At 39.8% G+C, this 20,073-nt stretch overlaps 1 protein-coding gene across 1 annotated transcript; it reads left to right on the forward strand.

Moving 5' to 3' along the window:
- The first annotated feature begins 4,125 nt into the window (after positions 1-4,125).
- HINT1 (histidine triad nucleotide binding protein 1) lies at positions 4,126-8,641 on the forward strand. Its single transcript, XM_004420241.3, has 3 exons — positions 4,126-4,331; positions 6,347-6,451; positions 8,326-8,641. The coding sequence occupies exons 1-3, from the start codon at positions 4,221-4,223 to the stop codon at positions 8,488-8,490; spliced, it is 381 nt and encodes a 126-aa protein (XP_004420298.1). The 5' UTR covers positions 4,126-4,220; the 3' UTR covers positions 8,491-8,641.
- The last annotated feature ends 11,432 nt before the right edge of the window (positions 8,642-20,073 follow it).

The following is a 20,073-nucleotide window of genomic DNA, read 5'->3' on the forward strand; positions in this document are numbered from 1 at the left end:
GATGGCGTCGGCACCTATATGTCATTATCTCCTGTTTGGGAGTTGGGGTTATCTATTAAAGAACCCTTATTTTAATGTTTCCCAGTTGCGACTGTCTCCTTGCAAAACTGCATAAATAAGAGCCAAGCCCTAACAACTACAGCAGACATTGGCTGGAACGCTGACTCCTAAAAGTGCTATTTACACATTCTCTCATTTAATTCCCCCAGAAGGTGAGGTTGAGTTACTTGCTCAAGACCACACGGCTAGTAAGTGGAGGTCTGGGATACAAATCCCTATGTCTAACCAGAAAGCCTACTCTTACCCTCTACATATCCTGCCTACTCAACTTGCCCTCCTCCTTGGCTTTGCTGGTGGAGAGGTTGGAAATGGATAGTTTGTTAGCAGCGTCACGATCATAAACAATCATAAAGCATTTATTTAAGTACGTTTTAACTTATGACCTTGCAAGCATCAAGAAAAATCTCAACGTTGTTCCAGCTGCATAGTCGTTGTTTGCCTTCCCTACCCCCACAACCTTTCAGGTTAACTTTTAGGTAAAAAAAAAGAAAATGACTTTTTATTAGGAATGAAAGATTTGTACCAATGGATCTCCAAGACCTTTTTCATTTTCTCTGATTTACGTCATTTTAAAGAATATTGCAAGTCATCATGAGATTAGCAAGATAGTAGTCAACTTTTTTTTTTTATTAAAATGTATTAGACTTGCAGAAGAGTGTTTAACACAAGCAATTAAACCAAACATATTGGGTACTTGTATCCAGGAAACAATAAATCAAGTGATCTTGTGACATTGCATTGTAGTGCCTTCTGATTGCTAGTGAACAATTAAAAGATGCTTATTTTCATTTCCAGTTTAGAATCATAGCCCAATTTCCTAAAAATTTGTAATTTATTGTAATAATTTCTGGCTAAGTCGGTTCCTGTATTCAGTTTACCAAAACCCTGCATATGCCAATATTGAAAATATAGTTCTCATAGTGCCAAAATCAGTTCAGTCCTGAAGCTTCTCTTCTCGTAGATAAATCTGTATGGTTCCTTTGGCTGTTCCATAAATGAAGTGATTATTCTGGTTGTTTTGGGACTATGTACTGGTTTGTTGGTATCTCAAAGTGTGGAACCCAGAAATGAGCAGGAAATTCCAGCATGTTCATCATGTAAGTCCATGGAGCTATGTGGTAGTCAGAATAATGGCCTCCAAAAGATGTCCCTGTTTAAATCCTAGGAGCTTCTGAATATGTTACCTTCTTTGACAAAAGGGACTTTGCAGGTGTGATTAAATTAAGGATTTTGAGATGGGAAGATTATCCTGGATTGTCTAGTGGGCCCCATGTAATCACAAGGATCCTTGTAAGTGGAAGAAGGAAGCAGAGTCAGGGAGAGGTTTGAAGATGCTCTGCTGCTGGCTTTAAAGATGGAGGAATGGGCAACAAGCCAAGGAATGCAGGAGGCCTCTCGAAGTTGGAAAAGGCAAGGGAACCATTATCCCGTAAAGCCTCTGGAAGGAATGCGGCCCTGCTGACACCATGATTTTGGCCCAGTGAAACCCAGTTTGGACTTCTGACATCCAGAATGCCATCTGCTTGTGGGTCCTTCCATCATCAAAGCCAATAGGAGAGCATCCTGAATCTTTGACTCTCATCCCTGCTTCCATCATCATATCTCCTTTTCTGACTCTCACTCTCCTGTGTCCCTCTTTCACTTATGAGGGCTCCTTTGATTATAATGTGCTCACCTGGATAATCCAGGAATCTCTCCACCTTAAGATCCTTAACTTAATCACATCAGCAAATCTCCTTACCATGTATAGTAACATATTCACAGGCGCCAGGGATTAGGACATGGGCATCTGCTTACCACACCCAGTTAGGGTGAAGCTTGTTAATAAGGTTGAAATGAAAGGAAATGAAGCAGGAGAAGCAGCCATGGGTTTGATCTCATAAACTGAGGCAAGGATTTTGGATTTAATTCTGTGATGAAATGCCTTACCAGCAGGAGAGTAACATCATCATTTATATTTCATAAAGATCATTTTGGGTGCTGTGTGGCAAATTGCCTATAGTGGAAGCAGAGAGGCCAACTATGAGGCTGTTGAAGTACTCCACGTAAGCTATGACAGTGGCTTGGATTAGAGTGATGGAGTAGAGGAGGTGAGAAGTGATTAGATTCATGATATGCGTTGAAAGTACACAGAGAAGAGTTAAGGATGATTTCAAGGCTTTTGGCTTGAGTAATTGGGTGATGGTATTACAGTAGAATTAGAATGCAGCAGGAGGAGGATTTTTGTTTGTTGTGGAGGGAGTAAGAATAGATTTCAAGTGCCTGGTAGACATCCACATGGAGATGGTGCAGTAGTATGTACCATAGACCAATCTGGAATTAAGGGGAGAGGTAGGCCAGGAGATAAATACTGGAGAGTCATTGCTTTGTAGATGATAAAGCCTCAGATTTCGTGAAAGGAGACCATATTATTTATTATCTAAGTTAGTACATATTTTTTTAACTTTTTATTTTCGCAATTTCAGTCTTACAGAAAAGTTGCAAGAATGATAGAATTTGCATATACCTTTCACTCAGATTCCCCAAATGTTAACATTTTAACTACAATTGCTCTATCCTTTTTTATCTATTTATCTATATATGGACATATTTTTTTTGTATCTTTTTACTGTTTGAGAATGAGTTGCAGACATGATACCCCTATACTCCTACATACTTCAGTGGGTTTTTTCCTACAAAAAAAGACATTCTTTTACATGAGTGGTTCTCAAAATATGGTTCCAGGGCCAACAGCAACCGCATCACCTGGAAACGTGCTAGAACCTAAACTATAGGGCCCCACCCCAGATCAACTGATTTTGTTAATTTTGCTGTGGTTATGTGAGGACATATTAACATGACTTTCAAAACTATTATCTAATTTAAAGGCATTATTTAGATTTTGCCGATTGTCCTAGTATTGTCTTTGATAGCAAAAGTACCAAATGGGACACTTTTGAGAATAAAGGAAGCCACTATCACTAATTTCACCAGGACAAAGTGGTAAAGTATAATCATATAGGGCAGTCCAGGAGGTATAGTTAATTTTTCTTAATAAGGACACTTGGAGATTAAGTGTTACCTAGAGAAGAGGGCCAAGAACAGAACCCATTGAGAGATCTGGAATAGGAGGCTCACTTGAGGGAGAATAGCATCCAGAGGTAGGAAAGTGAAGACCATTACTGAAAAGAGGGAATGGTCAACAGTGGCAAACGATGCCAAGAGGTCTAGAATGATGAGAACTGGAATTCCCTAGAGGATTTTGTAATTGGAGGTCCTTAGTGACCTTGACAAGAGGGAAATGGGTTCAAAAAAGAAAGATGAGAAAGTGCACACAATATATAGAAAATTCTTTTAAAAAGGAGCCAAGACATGGAGGGATACCTGGGGTTAAGGAAAGTTTTGTGCCTTTAAGGTGGGGCATCTTACATTATGTTGATCACTGCTGGGAAAAATTCTTTGTAGATAAATCCACGGAGGTTTACAAACTACTGATGCCTAGGTCTCAACCCCAGAGTCTGATTTAATTGATTTGGCATGCAGCTAAATTCACAGAGATTTTTATTGATCTCATAATAGTTTATAATATTGTGAAATTTCAGTTGTACATTATTATTTGTCAGTCTCACAGGGATTTTAAAAAGCTCCACAAGTGATTTTAACGTGGTCAGGTTAACAACCACTGCTACAGGGAGAAAAAAATTGATGCAAGGAGCGCTTACTTGCTGGAGCCAAGACCTTATGTAGCTGAAAAATGAAGCCTTACGCTGCTTCAGCCAGCAAACATGGCCAGCACTGCTTGGATTATCAAATCTTTTCAGTTATAGTATGCAATGTTTTCCTACAAGCGTCCATAAGGCAACTGAAGAAGGGCTTACACCAGTCACTCCACTCCCCGAGACGAGAAAGGGAGAAAGAAAAACAATCTCAGCCTGGCTCCCTGGAGGCTGGGATTAGGAACCTCCCTTCCGCCGGGTCTCACCGGGCCGTTTGCCTGGGGCTCGGGCACGCCCACCGCACCCGAAGCGCCGGTCGTCAGTGCGCACGCGCAGGACCAGCTCAGCCGCGAGCAGCGGTCCACGCGCAGGCTTGGCCGCGCGCTCCCGCCCTCAGCCTGTTCCCCCGCCTCCTCCCTCCTCCTCGACCTTTGCTCGCTGTGGCAGCGCGGGAGGGACGCCGAAATGGCAGATGAGATCGCCAAGGCTCAGGTCGCCCGACCTGGTGGCGACACGATCTTCGGGAAGATCATTCGTAAAGAAATCCCAGCCAAAATCATTTTTGAGGATGACCAGGTAGGCACGAGGCGCCCGTGGGCTGAAGCTGGGCAGCCGCCCGTGGACACGGGGGTTTCCCACGGAGGGAAGGGAAGGGTCGGGCGGCGCTGCGCAGACGGGAAGGGACCGGGCCGCCCCGCGCGGCCTCTGCCGCGGGCCCCCAGCCAGCGGGCAGGGCCGCGGCCGCTCCGGGGCGGCCTGCCGGCGCGTGCCGGCGCTCCGGTTACGCGTTATCAGCCCCGGGCGCGGGCCAGGCCACCGGGCACCCACGGGGCCCGCACCGCGGGGTCTGGACGCGCGTGGGCGGCGCGCCCGGCCCTCGGCGTGGGCGCCCGCAGGCTCCCCCTCTGCCTCGGACCCCGCCGGTGTCAGGAATCGCACAATCTCGTCAGCGCTCTGCCTGACAGCGAGAAACCCGATCGCGCCTTGACTGGCGCCCAATCTCCGCGATCTCCCGCGCATAGCCCGCCTGGCCCGGCGTTCCCGGGCGCGGCGTGGCGCTGGAGGTCGGGGCGCGCGGCCTCCGGGCGGCAGGGGCGCGCGGACGCCCTGGGCCGGCCGGTCAACCCCACCCCCGCCCCCCCGCGGGCTGAGGCCTCCTGAGGCAGAAGTGGGCCCTTCCCGGGAAAAATGGTTCATTTTGTATTTGATAGGAAGAAATTTTATAACTAAGGACGTAGTTTTTGTTGACGTCATTGTAGGTGAAATTCTGTTTGAGAAAGGCCGAGTTGAGGTGACTTGGCAACATCTTAGTGTAAAATATTTAGTGGGCAGTCGTGTATACATGTTTGGATCTCAAGTAAAGCTGGGCAGGAGGTTGATTGAATTAGACAGAAAAAGGTTTGTAAACTTTTTGTTAAATTAACTTTAAGAAATATGGAATAAAAGAAACATTCGTTTAATGCTACTAGTAGCGTTTTTAGATTCAAAACGTTATCTGAGATTTAATTACAGATTCCTCGAGGTGAATTTTATTTAAATACCTTTATCACTAGTTAGAGAAATTGTTTTGTCTTAGAATATACCTGTTTCTGTTTAGGTACTTTCAGTTGTGTTTTATAAATGATTGTTGAAATACTGACTTTTGAACAACCTAAGTCCAACAGTGTAAGAGCATAAAGCAGTGTAAATGATACAGCATTTTGTATGGAGTACTGAACAGAATGACTCCTGAGCTAGATAAGCAGAGATAGGTTCTATAAAGCAGCTTCCACCTCCAGTAGAGAACAAGAGACACAAAAACAGGCATGTAATTTGTCTAAATGCTACTTATTCTCTTCATTTCTACAAAAGAGAATAGGTATATTTTTTAAATAGTTGAGCAAAATGGGAAGAAAAAGGTATTAATCAAATACCAGACAAATAACATAATTACAAAACCAATCACTGCAGTAAAGGAAAAAAACCAGAAAATTGTGCAGTCAGGGCTCCTGACCTAGGAAAGGTGGGGAGGGGAATCAGAGAAGATTTCCTTCAGAAGTGAAATGTATGCTGAGAGCTGAGGAGTGAATAGCAGTTTAAGTTAGACAGAAGTTGGGGTGCAGCGGGGGAGAATATCATTGTGGCAAAGGGAACAGCAATTGAAAAAGCCCTGAGGGTGGAGAGCGATGAAGGACACTGACTTGAGCATGAAGAGTTGCAGGCGATCAGACTGGAAAGGTAGACAAGGATTAGCATGCCTTATGTCTGCTCATCCTTTGGATCTCAGTTTAAATGTCACTACCTCAGAGTGGGTTGTCCCTGACTGTGCAATCTAAATCAGGTTTTTCTGTGGTAATCATTTATTTCACCCTTTACTTTTCCTTTATAACATGTAGGATCTTTGGTTAATTATACCTTTGTTGAAAGTCAGTCTTCCCATTAGACTGTAAATTTTGTGAAAAGGATCAGGGGATCACGTGTATTGTGTACGCTTCTGATTTCCTAGTATCTACTGCAGTGCCTCCCCTGGGGTTAGTGTAAAAGAATGGTAAGTAGCCTGCAAGATGAAGTACATACTAAAACTTTGATTTTTTTCCCCCCCTTTTCTCTAGTGTCTTGCTTTCCATGACATTTCCCCTCAAGCACCAACACATTTTCTGGTGATACCCAAGAAACATATATCCCAGATTTCTGTAGCAGAAGATGATGATGAAAGTGTAAGTAAATTTACTAAAACAATTTGTTTTCTTGCTTTTTAAATTGGAAGACTAAATTTTGACATTAAAGTGATGTTACTTTTTCATTTTGCTAAGGGCATTCACTACTGAGGAAAAATAAAAAATCCTTAGTGCTTCAATGCAATATATAAATAGTTGGATTTTTTTAATTGGATATAATTGATATATATTAGTTTTAAGTGTACAACATAATGATTCGATACATGTATATATTATGAAATGATCACCACAGTAAGCCTAGTTAACATCTGTCACCACAAATTCTTTTTTTTTTTTTTGTGAGGAAGATCAGCGCTGAGCTAATATCCATGCCAGTCCTCCTCTTTTTGCTGAGGAAGACCGACCCTAAGCTAACATGTATTGCCAATCCTCCTTTTTTTTTTTCCTTTTTCTCTCCAAAGCCTGAGTAGATAGTTGTATGTCATAGTTGCACATCCAGCTAGTTGCTGTATGTAGGATGCCGCCTCAGCATGGCTGGACAAGTGGTGCGTTGGTACGCGCCCGGATCCGAACCCAGGTAGCCAGTAGTGGAGCACGTGCACCCAACCGCTAAGCCACGGAGCCGGCCCGATGTCACCACAAATTCTTAAGCAAAAAGAGTTCTAAGCAAGGATTAGTTGATGAGACTCATTTTTCCTCAACAAAGAAATAGTATATGAGAGAGGGTTCAATGACTCTTCTTCTATTAATGCTGTTAAAGGAAAGAAAAATAAGTATTTGGTTTTGCTAGGAGGTACAGGCCTCAATTAAAATTTTTCCTAATGCTCTTGTGGTAGATTGTATAATTGTTCATAATTACTCACTGTTCTTCTTTAGGGGTGCATTATACTTCCTGCCTCGTTGATGTCAGGCCTGGTCATATGACTTGATTTGGCCAATGAATGCAAACAGAAGGGATATTTATCTTTTGAGTAGAAACTTGACGAGCTAGCACCTGGTTTACCATGTTCTCTCTTCCCTCTGCCACTATGATCATATAGAAACTGCTCCATCAGCCTGGGTTTCAAAGTGAAAAAGATGTAGAATATAGAGCCTAGTCAACTTGTGATGAACATATCTTACTAAGCACGAGAAGTGTATTTTTGTTGTAAACCAGATTTGGGGATAGTTTGTTACCACAGTATAAACAAACCTATCCTAATTGATACACTCTCCTATAATAAGAAAGCAAGATATTTTGCTTTATTAAGAAAACTTAAATATCACTTGGAATATGATTTTAAAATTGTTTTAATTGAGCAGTAGATTTATATCTCTAATTTGTTTATTGAAATTAATAATGAATAAATACCTAATCTTAATGGGTTTTTAATTGTAAATTATGTTGTATTAGGATTAAAAGAGTTTCCAAATATTTGCCCAAAGGAATATGTTTCAACTTGGCAGGTTTTTTTTTTTTATGTTTTGTCTCTTTTAAAAAAAATTTTTTTATTGATGTCATAATAGTTAATAAGATGGTGAGATTCCAGTTGTACACTATTATTTGTCAGTAACCATATAAACGTGCCCCTTCACCCCTTGTGCCCACTCCCCAACCCGCTTCCCCCTGGTAACCACCAAACTGTTCTCTCTGTCCGTGTGTTAAGTTTATATTCCACATATGAGTGAAGTCATGCAGTGTTTATCTTTCTCTGTGTGGCTTATTTCACTTAACGTAATACCCTCCAGGTCCATACATGTTGCAAATGGGGCGATTTTGTCTTTTTTTATGGCTGAGTAGTATTCCATTGTATATATATACCACATCTTCTTTATCCAATTATCTGTCTGTTTTTTAATTTAATGTTTCAACTTGGTAGTTTGCAAGAAGCTGTAAATTGTCTGTGCTTAAGAAGCTTTTTTTTCTTTTCCAGCTTCTTGGACATTTAATGATTGTTGGCAAGAAATGTGCTGCTGATCTGGGCCTGAAGAAGGGTTATCGAATGGTGGTGAATGAAGGTGCAGATGGGGGACAGTCTGTCTATCACGTTCATCTCCATGTTCTTGGAGGTCGGCAGATGAATTGGCCTCCTGGTTAAGCATGTTTTAGGGATAATTTTCCCTTCTCTAGTCAGTGATCAAGTTTGCAAGTTCCAATATTTTAAATGGTACCCTTATTTTTGCCTGTTTATGGAGAGATTGAGAAATAATTAACAAAACCCATACACAATAAAAGATTGTTGCATGGTTTATGGTCTCTCTGAATTCTGTATATGATTTATTATTTTAAAAAATATATTTGTTAAAATGGATAAAGGTAGAGTTTGTAATTGGGGAGGTTTCTTGTTGTTTCTCCCCAAGGAGGACTCAACATATGTACGTTGTCATAATGGTGTGACTGATTTTTGAAGACAAATTGTAAGATTTCATAAATTTAGCTTTAGCTTTGAAATATCCTTTTAAGGTAAAATAATAGTGCAGGAGAAGATTTTCTCACCTAATTCTCTCATTTTCTAAGAATAAAGGAATATGTGGTGTGATTGATCCGGAAAATGATAGTTTTGGGTGTAGAAACAATGCTTTTTGTCCGGCCCACATGTTTTCCCTGGACTGTTGGGGTAATTTGGAAGGGATGAAAGGTTTGTTACAGAATCATTGATGACCATGTGAAGCCATACCTTGGTATTTCCTTGTTACGTAAACTCTGTCTGAATATTTATTATAAAGACTTGAAAACATTACTTAGAATTAACTTTCCAAATTGAAAACTCACTGTTTTGAATGTGTATGTGCACACTAACAAAATGTTTAAGTTGTGAATGAATCTGGCTATGTGGAGTTGGGGAGGGAATCTCAGAGTCTGAGTTCTCCTTATGTAGACTGACAGACAAACTTTTTGTTTTTAGTCTTGCCACGTACCCTAGTCTTTTTAGGGTTGTTCAGGACAATTAGTTTTGCCTCTTGGCTTTCCTATGTAGAAAATGCCATGTAGGCATTTTCCAGTTTCCAAAATTTATTTGATACTTGTCTGCTTCTGTCTCCTCTCATTCTCTTTGTGCTTATGGGTTCCATCTGTTTTTTGGGGGGGTGGGGTTAATATACATTTTTTTTTAATTGAGGTATAATTGATATATAACACTGTGTTAGTTTAGTGTGTACAACATAATGATTCGATATTTGTGTATATTGCAAAATGATCACTATAAGTCTAGTTAATATCCATCACCATACATAGTTAAAAAAAATTTTTTGTGAGGAGGACTTTTAAGGTTTACTCTCTTAGCAACTTTCAAATATGCAATAGAGTATTATTAACTATATCACCATGCTGTACATTACATCCCCAATTCCTGCCAATTTTAATCTCTAAAAAGACTGTTTTAGTAGTGTTTGACACATTTAATTGAAAATTGTTATTCTAAATTTTTTATTTTGTTACTGATTTTTAAATATTTTGGGGGGGCGACTAGGGAAGTTGGCTGTTTATGTCTTACAAATAATTTTTTCCCAATTGTCATTTTTTTAACATTTTTATGGTGTTTAAAATATTTGTATAGTTAATGTGTTAATTTTTTATTTCATATTTTAAAAAGCCTTTCCCATCCCAAGATGATCTTTTAAAATCATTCTTTTTTTTCCCTTGCACTTTTTTTTTTTTATGAGGAAGATCAGCCCTGAGCTAACATTCATGCCAATCCTCCTCTTTTTTTGCTGAGGAAGACCGGCCCTAAGCTAACATCTATTGCCAATCCTCCTCCTTTTTTTTATTTTCCCCCTTTTTCTCCCCAAAGCCCCAGTAGATAGTTGTATGTCATAGTTGCACATCCTTCTTAGTTGCTGTATGTGGGACGCCGCCTCAGCATGGCTGGACAAGTGGTACGTCGGTGTGTGCCTGGGATCTGAACCCGGGCCACCAGTAGTGGAGCGTGTGCACTTAACCGCTAAGCCATGGGGCCGGCCCCTCCCTTGCACTTTTATGACTTTTTTTTTTTTTTTTTTTAAAGATTTTATTTATTTATTTTTTCCCCCCAAAGGCCCAGTAGATAGTTGTGTATCATAGCTGCACATCCTTCTAGTTGCTGTATGTGGGACGCGGCCTCAGCATGGCTGGAGAAGCAGCGCGTCGGTGCGAGCCCGGGATCCGAACCTGGGTCGCCAGCAGTGGAGCGCGCTCACTTAACCACCAAGCCACGGGGCCGGCCCCATGACTTTTTTTTTTTAATGGGGAAAGTTCTGGGGAGGAGTTTTGGAGGAATTTGTGCCACTTGTAAAGAATGTGAAATGAGAGAAGCATTTGCATTATGTATAAGAAGGTTGAGTCTGCTTTCTTTAGGCATATTATGTTTCCCACTGATTTTGTCAAACCAGTGCTAATAAATCAGAGAGACAACCACTAAGTTGTCTTGCTTGTTGTGTCTGTGAACTTTCTGCCTTAAACAGACCTATGGTAGATATTCACCAAACCTCATATGGTAACCAGTCTCCAAGACATCCGTGCCTCTGGTATTCACATCCTTGTGTAGTCTCCTCTCATATTGAATCAGGGCTGGTCTGTGTGACCAGCAGTATGGCAGAAGTGACAGGGTATGATTTCTGAGGCTAGGTCACAAAGGGTATTGTGGCGTACACCTTGGAGCAAGCTAGCTGCTATAGCCAAAGACAGTCAGCCCACTGGAAAGGCCTATGTTGGGAGGAACAGGCCTCCTGCCAGCAGCCAGCACTAACGTGTGAGCTATGAATAAACCACCTTGGAAGTAGATCCTCCAGCCCCAGTCAAGCCTTCACATGACTGTAGTCCTGGTCAACATCTGACTGCAATCTCATGAGAGAACCCAAGGAAGAACCACCTAGTTAATATGCTCGTGAATTCCCGACCCACAGAAATTGAGAAATAATTATTTGTTTTAAGCCGCTAAGTTTTGGGATAATTTGTTACCTAGCAATAGATAACTAAAACACCCTGTTTTCATATTTCCTTAGTATATAGCTAGACTGTATTTCCCTCTATCCCTTTAGCTATGTGGGGGCATATGCCTGTAGCCTGGACAATGAGATGTGTGAAGAACTGATGTATGCCGTTTCCAAGCCCCTGAAAAATCTCCCATGCTATACCCCATGCTTTCTCTTTTCCTTTTTCTGTTGGCAAGATGCACAAAGGATCCAGCAGAGGACATTGAGCTATGGATGATGGGAGCTTGAGTCCCTGAATGACTGAATGGAGCAGAGTTCCTACTCCTGACCCACATTGGACCCACTGTGTTAAGCCACTGAAATGTCAGGGTTTAGGTAACAGAAGCTAAGAATAATTACCATAATTAATACAAGATCTATGATTCAGGAGTGGTGGAACTTACTCTTCTGCATAAGGTGGCTTGGGATTTTATCAATCATAGCAACCTATTTCATTATTCTTCTGCCCTTTGAATTAGCTAGGAGGCTGAGACTGCCAGGGTAAGCAGGGTTAGGACTTGGAGGAAACAATTGGGCTCATAAGCAGAGTGTAAGCCAGTTTCTGTGGGGGAGCATAGTACCATAGCTTGATTGAACTGAGCTGAAAGGGAGGCTAAATGGGAAGCCACTTCTGTCTTTAACGTTAAATGTTATATTTCAGATCTGCAGTGATAAGTTCAGGCCATTCAAGGGACTTAGTTTGTCATTGAGATAATTTGAGTGAGCCACTGAGAAAATCAAAATGGTCTTTATCCTTTATTTTTAAAAATGTGTATTTTTCATTTGTTTAGTTATAATTAGCCTACATAATACATAAAAGAGAGGTTTAAACAAGATGGAGGCTAATTTTTCTCAAGCCCTGTTAAGGTAGCAATCCAGGGCTCTTGTGGCAGCTTCATAATATCAGCAAGAATTCAGGCTCCTATCTTTCTGCTCTGCTATCCTTAGCACTTGATTTCTATCCTCAGAGTCACTTCATTGAGGTCCAGTTGACTGATGCAGCTCTAGCTATCAGATCCTCCCATCAAAAAGGAGGAGGAAAGGAAAATGGCAAAAAGTTACATACCAGCATTATGTCCCTTTTTAAAAGGAGCTTTTCCCTCAACACCTACTTATATATCATTGGCTGCTTCAAGCTATAAGAGAAGCTGGGTATCTGTTGCCCAGAATAAAACTAGAAAGGACTAAAAGTGGAGTAGATATTGAGAGAGAAGTCACAGTCTCTGCTCCATCACTGCTTGCCAGTGTTCATGAGTATGGAAAAGAAGCCACACATTCTTGGACTTTGCCCAAGTGCTGAAAAAGACTGCTCCAAGTAGCCACAATTTGGCTGTATTCACTCTTCCTCAACATTGTGTCAAGACCAAGAGGTATTTTGTTGACCATCTATTTTCTGTGAATAATAGCAGAGGGTGCAACTTTAATTCCAAGTAAATCTCCTTACTGCACTCATTTCTGGTGCTCTGTCATACTGATTACAATATATTTTCTTTCTATTCGTGTTATGACTTACAAAATAATAAGTAACTAAATTTTAAAAAGCTCTTTTCTTGGGGCTGGCTCGTGGCATAGCGGTCAAGTTTGCGTGCTCCACTTGGGCAGCCTGGGGTTCGCAGTTTCGGATCCTGGGTGCGGACCGACGCGCTGCTTCTCAAGCCATGCTGTTGCGGTGTCCCATATAAAGTAGAAGAAGATGGGCATGGATGTTAGCCCAGGGCCACTCTTCCTCAGCAAAAAGAGGATTGGCATCAGATGTTAGCTCAGGGCTGATCTTCCTCGTAGACACACAAAAAAGCTCTTTTCTCATGGCATTGGTTTTAGTTAGAACAAAAAGTAGTTAAGCCTTTCTCAAATGTGCACTGCAAGTATGCCAAGAGTTGATTCAAACACTGCATATCAGTCCTTTCATTTGTCTGTAAAGCAAACAGAGCAGCAGCTGATAATAGTAATTGCTTCTTGAATTGTTTTCTGTAATGTACAGGATCATTTAATAAAGAGATTTTTGCCTATAATAGCTCATTAAGCTTTCTGAGTGTATGTATTATAATTATAGCCAGTTCTATAAGCTTCTCAGAAATAGTGTGACTTGTACATGTTTTTGTTTCTTTAGAGTGAATTCTGATGTTTCTATGGCTGGTTTCTTTGTTTCATACTGAAGATTATTTTGCACTTGTCCTAGAAAAAATGCAGCTGGTTTAACATGGACTCATTGTACTTTGTTTGAAAATGACCTGAAAGCTTGGGTGGCTTCACGCTACTTTTTTAAAAGTCAAGATTATTGAGTCATAATTTAAATACAGTAAAAGCCACCCTTTTAAAATATACAGCTTGATGAGTTTCGACACATGTATATAGTTATGTATTCATCAACACAATCAAGTATAGAGTATTTTAGTCACACCAAAAAGACTTGTTAGGAGACCATTTTATAATCCATGCAAGAGATGATGGTAGCTTGGACCAGTATCGTAGTGATGGAGCTGATGAGAAATGATCAGATTCAGCATGTATTTTGAAGGTAGAACTGGCAGGATTTGCCAAAGGGTAAAATATGGGGGTAGGAGAAAAAGAAGAATCAAGGATTTATTATTTCTCAAGATTCTGCGGACAGAATGGGTGGTTTTTCTGCTGCTTTTGCCTGAGCTTAGTCATGTTTCTGTGTTCTGTTGAAGGTTGCCAAGTCCAAGATGATTCCACTAGCTGTCTCACAGTTGGTACTGGCAGTCAGCTGGGGTCCTTTGATTCGCCTTTGTAGGGTCCCTTATTCTTCTGTGGGCTAGATCATGGTGGTTACATGGTAATAAACAATCCCAAACTTAGTTTAAAACAAAATTTATTATTTCTCATGATTTTGTGTGTTAGGCAGTTCTGCTTATCTCACCTGGGCTCACTCATGTAGGTTGGATGGAATGGATTCAGCCAGGACAACTGGGATGGCTTGGCCTCTTTCCATGTTGTCTTTTACCCCAAGCTTCTTCACAGCATAATGTTCTCAGGGCAGCATTTCAAGAGGGCAAAACAGATGCCGCAAAGCCCCTTGAGGTCTAGGTTTCAGAACTCAACATCACTTCCACCACATCCTGTTGGTCAAATCAAGTTTAAAGGCCAGCTTAGTTTCAAGGGTTTGGAGAAATAGGTTGTACTTATGCGTGGGAGAAGCAGAAAAGTGACATTGCAAAGAGGCATGCATACTAGGATGGGAGGAAGATATAGCCATTAAACAATCTACCCCACCACCATTATGGTGACACGGCTACTTTCTTTCTTTCCTCCTGCCATTAAGAATAACTGCTTCTGTATCTCCGTGTGAAGAGAGTGTATAGTCATGTAACCATCACCACATGTATGAACCACCACATTGAGTTCATACTTCCTAAGAGAAGACAAGGACTTCTAAGGTATTAACCTGGGGCCACATCACCTCGTAGGCTGCAGAATAGCCCATAAATGGCATATCAGCTTTCACTGTGGTGAGGCAGTCTGGTATCCATGGTAGCCAGTGTGTAAAGAACTCATAGACTCTTATAGAAAGGGATAGTGGGTGTGGCAGGTACTCGGAAGCTTTCCTGAAGGGGTCAATACAGGTACCTTGCTTGACTGGTACAGTGTACCTGAAAAAAGGTGTAGCACATACAAATATCTGCCTATAATTCAAGTATGCAAGAAATACACTTCTTTTTGATTTTCTTTAACAACTTATTTTCTGTTTTGAGTCTCTGATCCATCATGGTGGAAGACTCTTAATTTTAGTCAATTTAAAGTTTCCGCCTCCCATTCCTGGGGCTGTACCTAATTTCTGGGGGGTCTTATATAGTGTCATGGCATTAGGAGGGCCTATCTAGGCCTCTTTGTCATTAGTCTCTACAGTCTACCCGAGACTTTTGTTATTTCATTTAATCGTTATTCACTGATCCCTGTAGCTGACATTTTGTAATAATGATGACTGTGATTATGGTAGTAATTATGATAGTTTTATGATAGTTTTAACAGCAATTGCTATTTAGTGCCTACTATGAGACAGGCATTGTGCTGTGTATTAAATATAGTATTGCTAAAAGACAAACAACTCTGTGTACATCTATTACATCCTGCAGCATTTGCTCAGAGAATTATATGTGTAATGGACACGTGTAATTATTTATGTCCAGCATTTGAACTCCTTTCCTATTTCAGGGATTCCTTGCCTCTCAAAAGAGAAGTGAAAATGAACAGACACCTAGAACTCTAGCTCCTCTGCCAGATGGGGTGTAGGCCCTTGACTTAGGCTCTGCCAATCAGATGCACTCATCTGGGATTTTGAATTTGAAACTAATGACACAAAGAAACAAGGACAGTGGAGACCTCTTTCTGTTGTCAGTGGCAGCAGCATCCAGTTGGCAGGCACAACAGTATCTGTGTTGCCAGCCACTGGATCCACTATTGAATACCAGGGATGACAACGGTGCAAACTGTGGTTTCTGTGTTCAGTGGCAGCAGTGGCAGTGCCTCAAGAGACTAGCTCTCTGGTTCTATTTTTGAGTGTGGTATTATCTGCATAGCTTCTTTTTATTCTTGCCTATCTTCCCAGTTATTCTGTGAGCTATTCATCAAATATTGTTTCAAGAAATTAAGTGCTGGAGAAATTTTTACCAGGAATTGTTTTAGGCAATAGATTCTCAGGGAAAGGTGGGGTGGGGTGGTGGAGAGCTGAGATTAGTTATTTGGCCTAGTTTGGGGTGAAGGCAAGGAGAATTCAGCTAGCATTAAGGAATTGGATTTTCACAGCCCACGGTAAATAGTAGCAAAATAGCTAATTACATCATTTCACAAATCACTTGTACTGATATGCCAATTGAAGGCATGTTTGGGCTTCCAAGTGCTACTGCCATGGACGATATGAAGGGTAGGCAGAATTCAAAGACTGTGGAGGTGTTGTGATTGCTTCTAATATTGTTGAACATTTTAAAGAAAGAACGACAAGCTAAGATTTCTAGATTATTAGCTTGAGTTATCAATTGAAACTCAAGGACTTTCTATGACTCTACTATAAAAATCTATAAGAGATTTTCTCAAGACATAAGCTCTTGCAACTGAAGAAGTGAAAAGTTGTAAGCCAAGCACAACGTTTGATCCTCAAGTTTGCCAAATTTTATTAGTTTAATTCATTAGTTTAATTCATAGCCTTGTATATTATGAGGAAGTTAGGATATTCATCAGGAAAGGCTGCAAAGAAATCTTGATCACTGCCTCATGGGCTTGCTCTTGGTGTTATATTGTGTAACTATGTTTGTGTGTATTGTAGGATAGAGGAAGTGAGTCAAGATATTGGTGTGAATGGGAATTAGAGTTTTCACTGTGGGAGAAGGGAGATAAATACATGGAACAGGAAAAGGCCAGAAAGAACCTAATGAAGTTGAGATCTGGTGGTCAGCACATTAAATATATGACCAAAAAGATCATCACCAATAGTTATGCAATAAGAAGTACACAATACCATCTAGGTATTATTCTTGCCAGAAATATTTAATCTAAATCTAATAATGAAGAAATCAGATAAATCCTCAAATCCAGAATGTGGGACATTTTATAAGAAAATTGGGCTGCACTTTTTAAAAAAGTCAATGTCACGAAAAACATCAATACCACCACTACCAACATCATGAACAACAACTACCACCACAAAAAGGTATGAGAACTATTCTAGATTAAAAGATGCCAAAGAGATTTAACATAATGCAATGTATTTATAATGATTGAATCTTGGATTTAAAAACAGCTATAAAAGACGTTTCTGGGACAATTGGGAAAATTTGGATATAAACTATATATTAGATGACATCATTGAATTGTTAATTTCCCTAGGTGAGTATTTATGTTGTAGTTTTATAGGAGAATATCCTAATTTTTAGCGGATACGTACTGGAGTATTTAGGGATAAAGTGAAGTGTAAGATTGTCTGCAATTTACCCATTACTGGTCACTCCCCATTTCCCCCCAAACTCACTGACCCCCTCAGCCCTGGGCAACTACTAATCTATTTTCTGTCTTTATGAATTTGCCTATTCTGGACATTTCATATGAATGGAATCATACAGTATGTGGTCTTTTGTGACTGGCTTCTTTAATTTAGCATCCATGTTGTAGCTTGTATCAGTACTTCATTCCTTTTTATTGATATATAATATTCCATTGTTTGGATATGCCACATTTTGTTTATCCACGCATCAGCTGATGGACATTTGGGTTGTTTCCACATTTGGCTGTTATGAATAATGTTGCTATGAACATTCATGGACAAGTTTTGCGTGTGGGTATATATTTTCATTTCTCTTAGGTATATAACTAGGAATGGAATTGCTTATATGGTTACTTAATTGGTCGTATGGTTAGTCTATGTGTAACCTTTTAAGACACTGCCAAACTGTTTTCCAAAGTGGCTAAATGAACCATTTTCCAATCTCACCAGCTGTGTGTGAGGGTTCTAATTTCTCTGTATCCTGGCCAACACTGCCTTTTTGATGATAGTCATCATAGTGGGTGTAAAGTGGTATCTCGTGGTTGTGATTTGCATTTCCCTGATGGCTAATGATGTTGAGCATCTTTTCGTGTGCTTATTGACCATTTATATATCTTTTTTGGAGAAATGTCTATTCAGATCATTTGCCCATTTGAAAAATTAGATTATTTATCATTTTATTATTGAGTTATAAGAGTTCTTTATATATTCTGGATACTAGACCCTTATTAGAAATATAAATTGCAAAAATTTTCTATCCTGAATCATCTGAATCATCTTTCTCTTTTTTCATGGTGTCCTTTGAAGTACAAAATTTTTTAATTTTGATGATGTCCAATTTACTTTTCCTTTGTTGCTTGTATTTTTGGTGTCATATCTAAGAAATCATTGCCTAATGAAGCTCACAACATTTTACACCTATGTTTTCGTCTGAGTTTTATAGTTTTAGCTCTTATATTTAGGTCTTTGATCCATTTTAAGGTTTTGTATACAGTGTGAAGTCATTATTTTACATATGGCTATCCAGTTGTCCTGGTACCATTTGTTGAAAAGATTATTCTTCCCTCATTTGTCTTGGCACCCTCCTCAAAAATCAACTTACTGTAAATGTGAGGACTTATTTCTAGACTCTCAATTCTATTCCATTGATCTATATGTTTATCCTTATGCCAGTACCACACTGTCTTGATTACTGTAGCTTTGTAGTGAGTTTTGAAATTGGGAAGTGTGAGTCCTGTTCTTTTTCAACATTTTTTTTTGGCTATTCTGGGTCCCTTGCATTTCTATATGATTTTTTAAAATAGGCTTTATTTTTTTAGAGCAGTTTTAGGTTCACAGCAAAATTGAATGGAAAGTGTGAGAGTTCCTATATACCTCCTGCCCCCACTATCAACATCTTGAACTAGAGCAGTACATTTGTTACAATCAATGAACCTACAATGACACATCATTATCACTCAAAGTCCATAGTTTACATTAGGGTTCACTGTTGGTGTTGTACATTCTATGGGATTGGACAAATGTATAATGACATGTATCTACCATTATAGTATCGTACAGAATAGTTTCACTGCCCTAAAAATCCTCTGTGCTCTGCCTTTTCATCCCTCCCTCCCCACTAACCCCTGGCAACCATTGATATTTTTACTCTCTCCATAGTTTTGCCTTTTCCAGAATGTCCTATAGTTGGAATCATATAGTATGTAGCCTTTTCAGATTAGCTTCTTTCACTTAGTAATATGCATTTAAGTTTCCTTCATGTTTTTTCATGGCTTGATAGTTCATTTCTTTTTGGTAATGAATAACATCCCATTGTTTGGATGTATTACAGTTTATTTATTCTTTCACTTACTGCAGGGCATCTTGGTTGCCTTCCAAGTTTGGGAAATTATGAATCAAGCTGCTGTAAACATCCATGTGCAGGTTTTTGTGTGCACATAAGTCTTCAGCTCCTTTGGGTAAATACCATGGAGCATGGTTGCTGTATCATATGGTAAGAGTATGTTTAGTTTTGCAAGAAACCACCAAACTGTCTTCCAAAATGGCTGTACTATTTTACATTCTGACCAGCAATGACTGAGAGTTTCTGTTGCTCCACATCCTCACCAGCATTTGATATTGTCAGAGTTTTGGATTTTGGGTATTCTAATAGGTGTGTAGTTGTATCTCATTGTTATTTTAATTTTCAATTTCCTAATGGCATATGATGTTGAGCATCTTTTCATATGCTTATTTGGCATCTGTCTATCTTCTTTGGTGAGATGTGTTTTAAGGTCTCTTGCCCATTTTTTAATCGGGGTGGATGTTTTCTTATTGTTGACTTTTAAGAGTTCTTTGTATATTTTGGATAACAGTCCTTTATCAGATATGTTGTTTGCAAATACTTTTTGTGAATACAGAATACTTGTTGGGATTGCACTGAATGTCTAGATCAAGTTGGGAAGAACTGACATCTTGATGATATTGAATCTTCTTTCCATGAACATGGAATCTCTTTCCATTTATTTAGTTCTTCTTTGATTCCTGTCATCAGAGTTTTGTAGCTTTCCTTATATGGATATTATAGATATTTTGTTAGATTTATACCTAAGTATTTCATTTTTGGGGGGTGCTGATATAAATGGTATTGTGTTTTTTATTTCAAATTCCACATGTTCGTTGCTGGTATATGGGAAAGTGATTGACTTTTGTATATTAACCTTGTATCCTGCAACCTTGCTATAATCGCTTATTAGTT

Source organism: Ceratotherium simum, chromosome 4 (assembly GCF_057802395.1).
Source record: "Ceratotherium simum simum isolate JZ-2026a chromosome 4, ASM5780239v1, whole genome shotgun sequence".
Classification (NCBI taxonomy): domain Eukaryota; kingdom Metazoa; phylum Chordata; class Mammalia; order Perissodactyla; family Rhinocerotidae; genus Ceratotherium; species Ceratotherium simum.